This window comes from Lottia gigantea (assembly GCF_000327385.1).
Source record: "Lottia gigantea unplaced genomic scaffold LOTGIsca_17430, whole genome shotgun sequence".
Taxonomy (NCBI): Eukaryota; Metazoa; Mollusca; class Gastropoda; family Lottiidae; genus Lottia; species Lottia gigantea.
Genome location: NW_008708212.1, coordinates 1 through 1,023, shown reverse-complemented (window position 1 = coordinate 1,023; position 1,023 = coordinate 1). Strand labels below are relative to the sequence as shown.

General features: G+C 35.5%; 1 protein-coding gene across 1 annotated transcript; it reads left to right on the top strand.

The window, feature by feature from the left end:
• Positions 1–62: 62 nt before the first annotated feature.
• LOTGIDRAFT_177076 (hypothetical protein) lies at positions 63–975 on the top strand (the record flags this gene model as incomplete). The annotated part of the gene is made up of 1 exon (XM_009051925.1): positions 63–975. A coding segment is annotated over one exon (913 nt), but the record flags the coding sequence as incomplete, so codon positions are not given.
• Between the last annotated feature and the right edge of the window lie 48 nt (positions 976–1,023).

Here is a 1,023-nt window from a genome sequence, read left to right as displayed (position 1 = left end):
TTTAAAGAGACACTGCCGCCACATTGTTTATTTGTCTGGAACTGTACGTTACCAATTTCCAGGAATGCCAGAGGTGGATTTCTGATTCCAGAAGTGGAATTCCGAAATGGTACTTTACGTCTAGACATTATTGAAGCTAATTATTATGCCAGAGAGATTGTGGCTTATCACAAATTTGATGTCCTAGATTTGCACTTTCATTTACGTACCCAGTTAAACAGAAGGGCAACTGATGGTATACATTGGGATAACACTGCTCATAGACGTATAACAAATTTAATTTTGACTCACATAGCTAAGTCTTGGAATTTTGATTTCAATTCATTAGTTAAAAATGATGAGATATCCATTACAGTTAATTTTAAAAGTTCCTCAGAGCATAACCTACATGCGAGAAGTTATAGTTTTGATAACGGTTTCAAAAGCAAAAATGATGATCCATTTTACAATTCCAATAACAAATGTCATATGAGATCTAGAACAGTAGACTCTGGACAAAATAGATATGACTCTAGCTATGATCTGAATGGCTTAGATTATGGCTATGGTTATGGCTTTAACCACAGTGATGCTGTCTTTAAGCACACTGATTCTGGCTTTAATCACAGTGATTCTGGCTTTAACCACACTGATTTTGGCTTTAACCACAATGATTCTGGCTTTAACCACAATGATTCTGGCTTTAACCACAATGATTCTGGCCCATGGTTTAAAGATTATAACTATCAATTTAATCCTAATCATGCCAGCTCAGGTCATGGTCACTCAAACAACTTCTCAAACTATATTGCAAGTTCAAATCGCACTCAGCAAAGTGAGCATGATCATGATTATTATAATGGTATCGGTGGAGTCAAATCATACTCAGTTAACCGCATTATTAACCATAAAGCGAGTAGTAATATTGGTCCTATTCGCCAACTATCTCGCACTGTCACTAATGATCATCCTTATAATTATAGATCATATCATTAGAATCAAAATTATTCTGGTCAAACAACTCTGACTGAAGAATCCAAACTG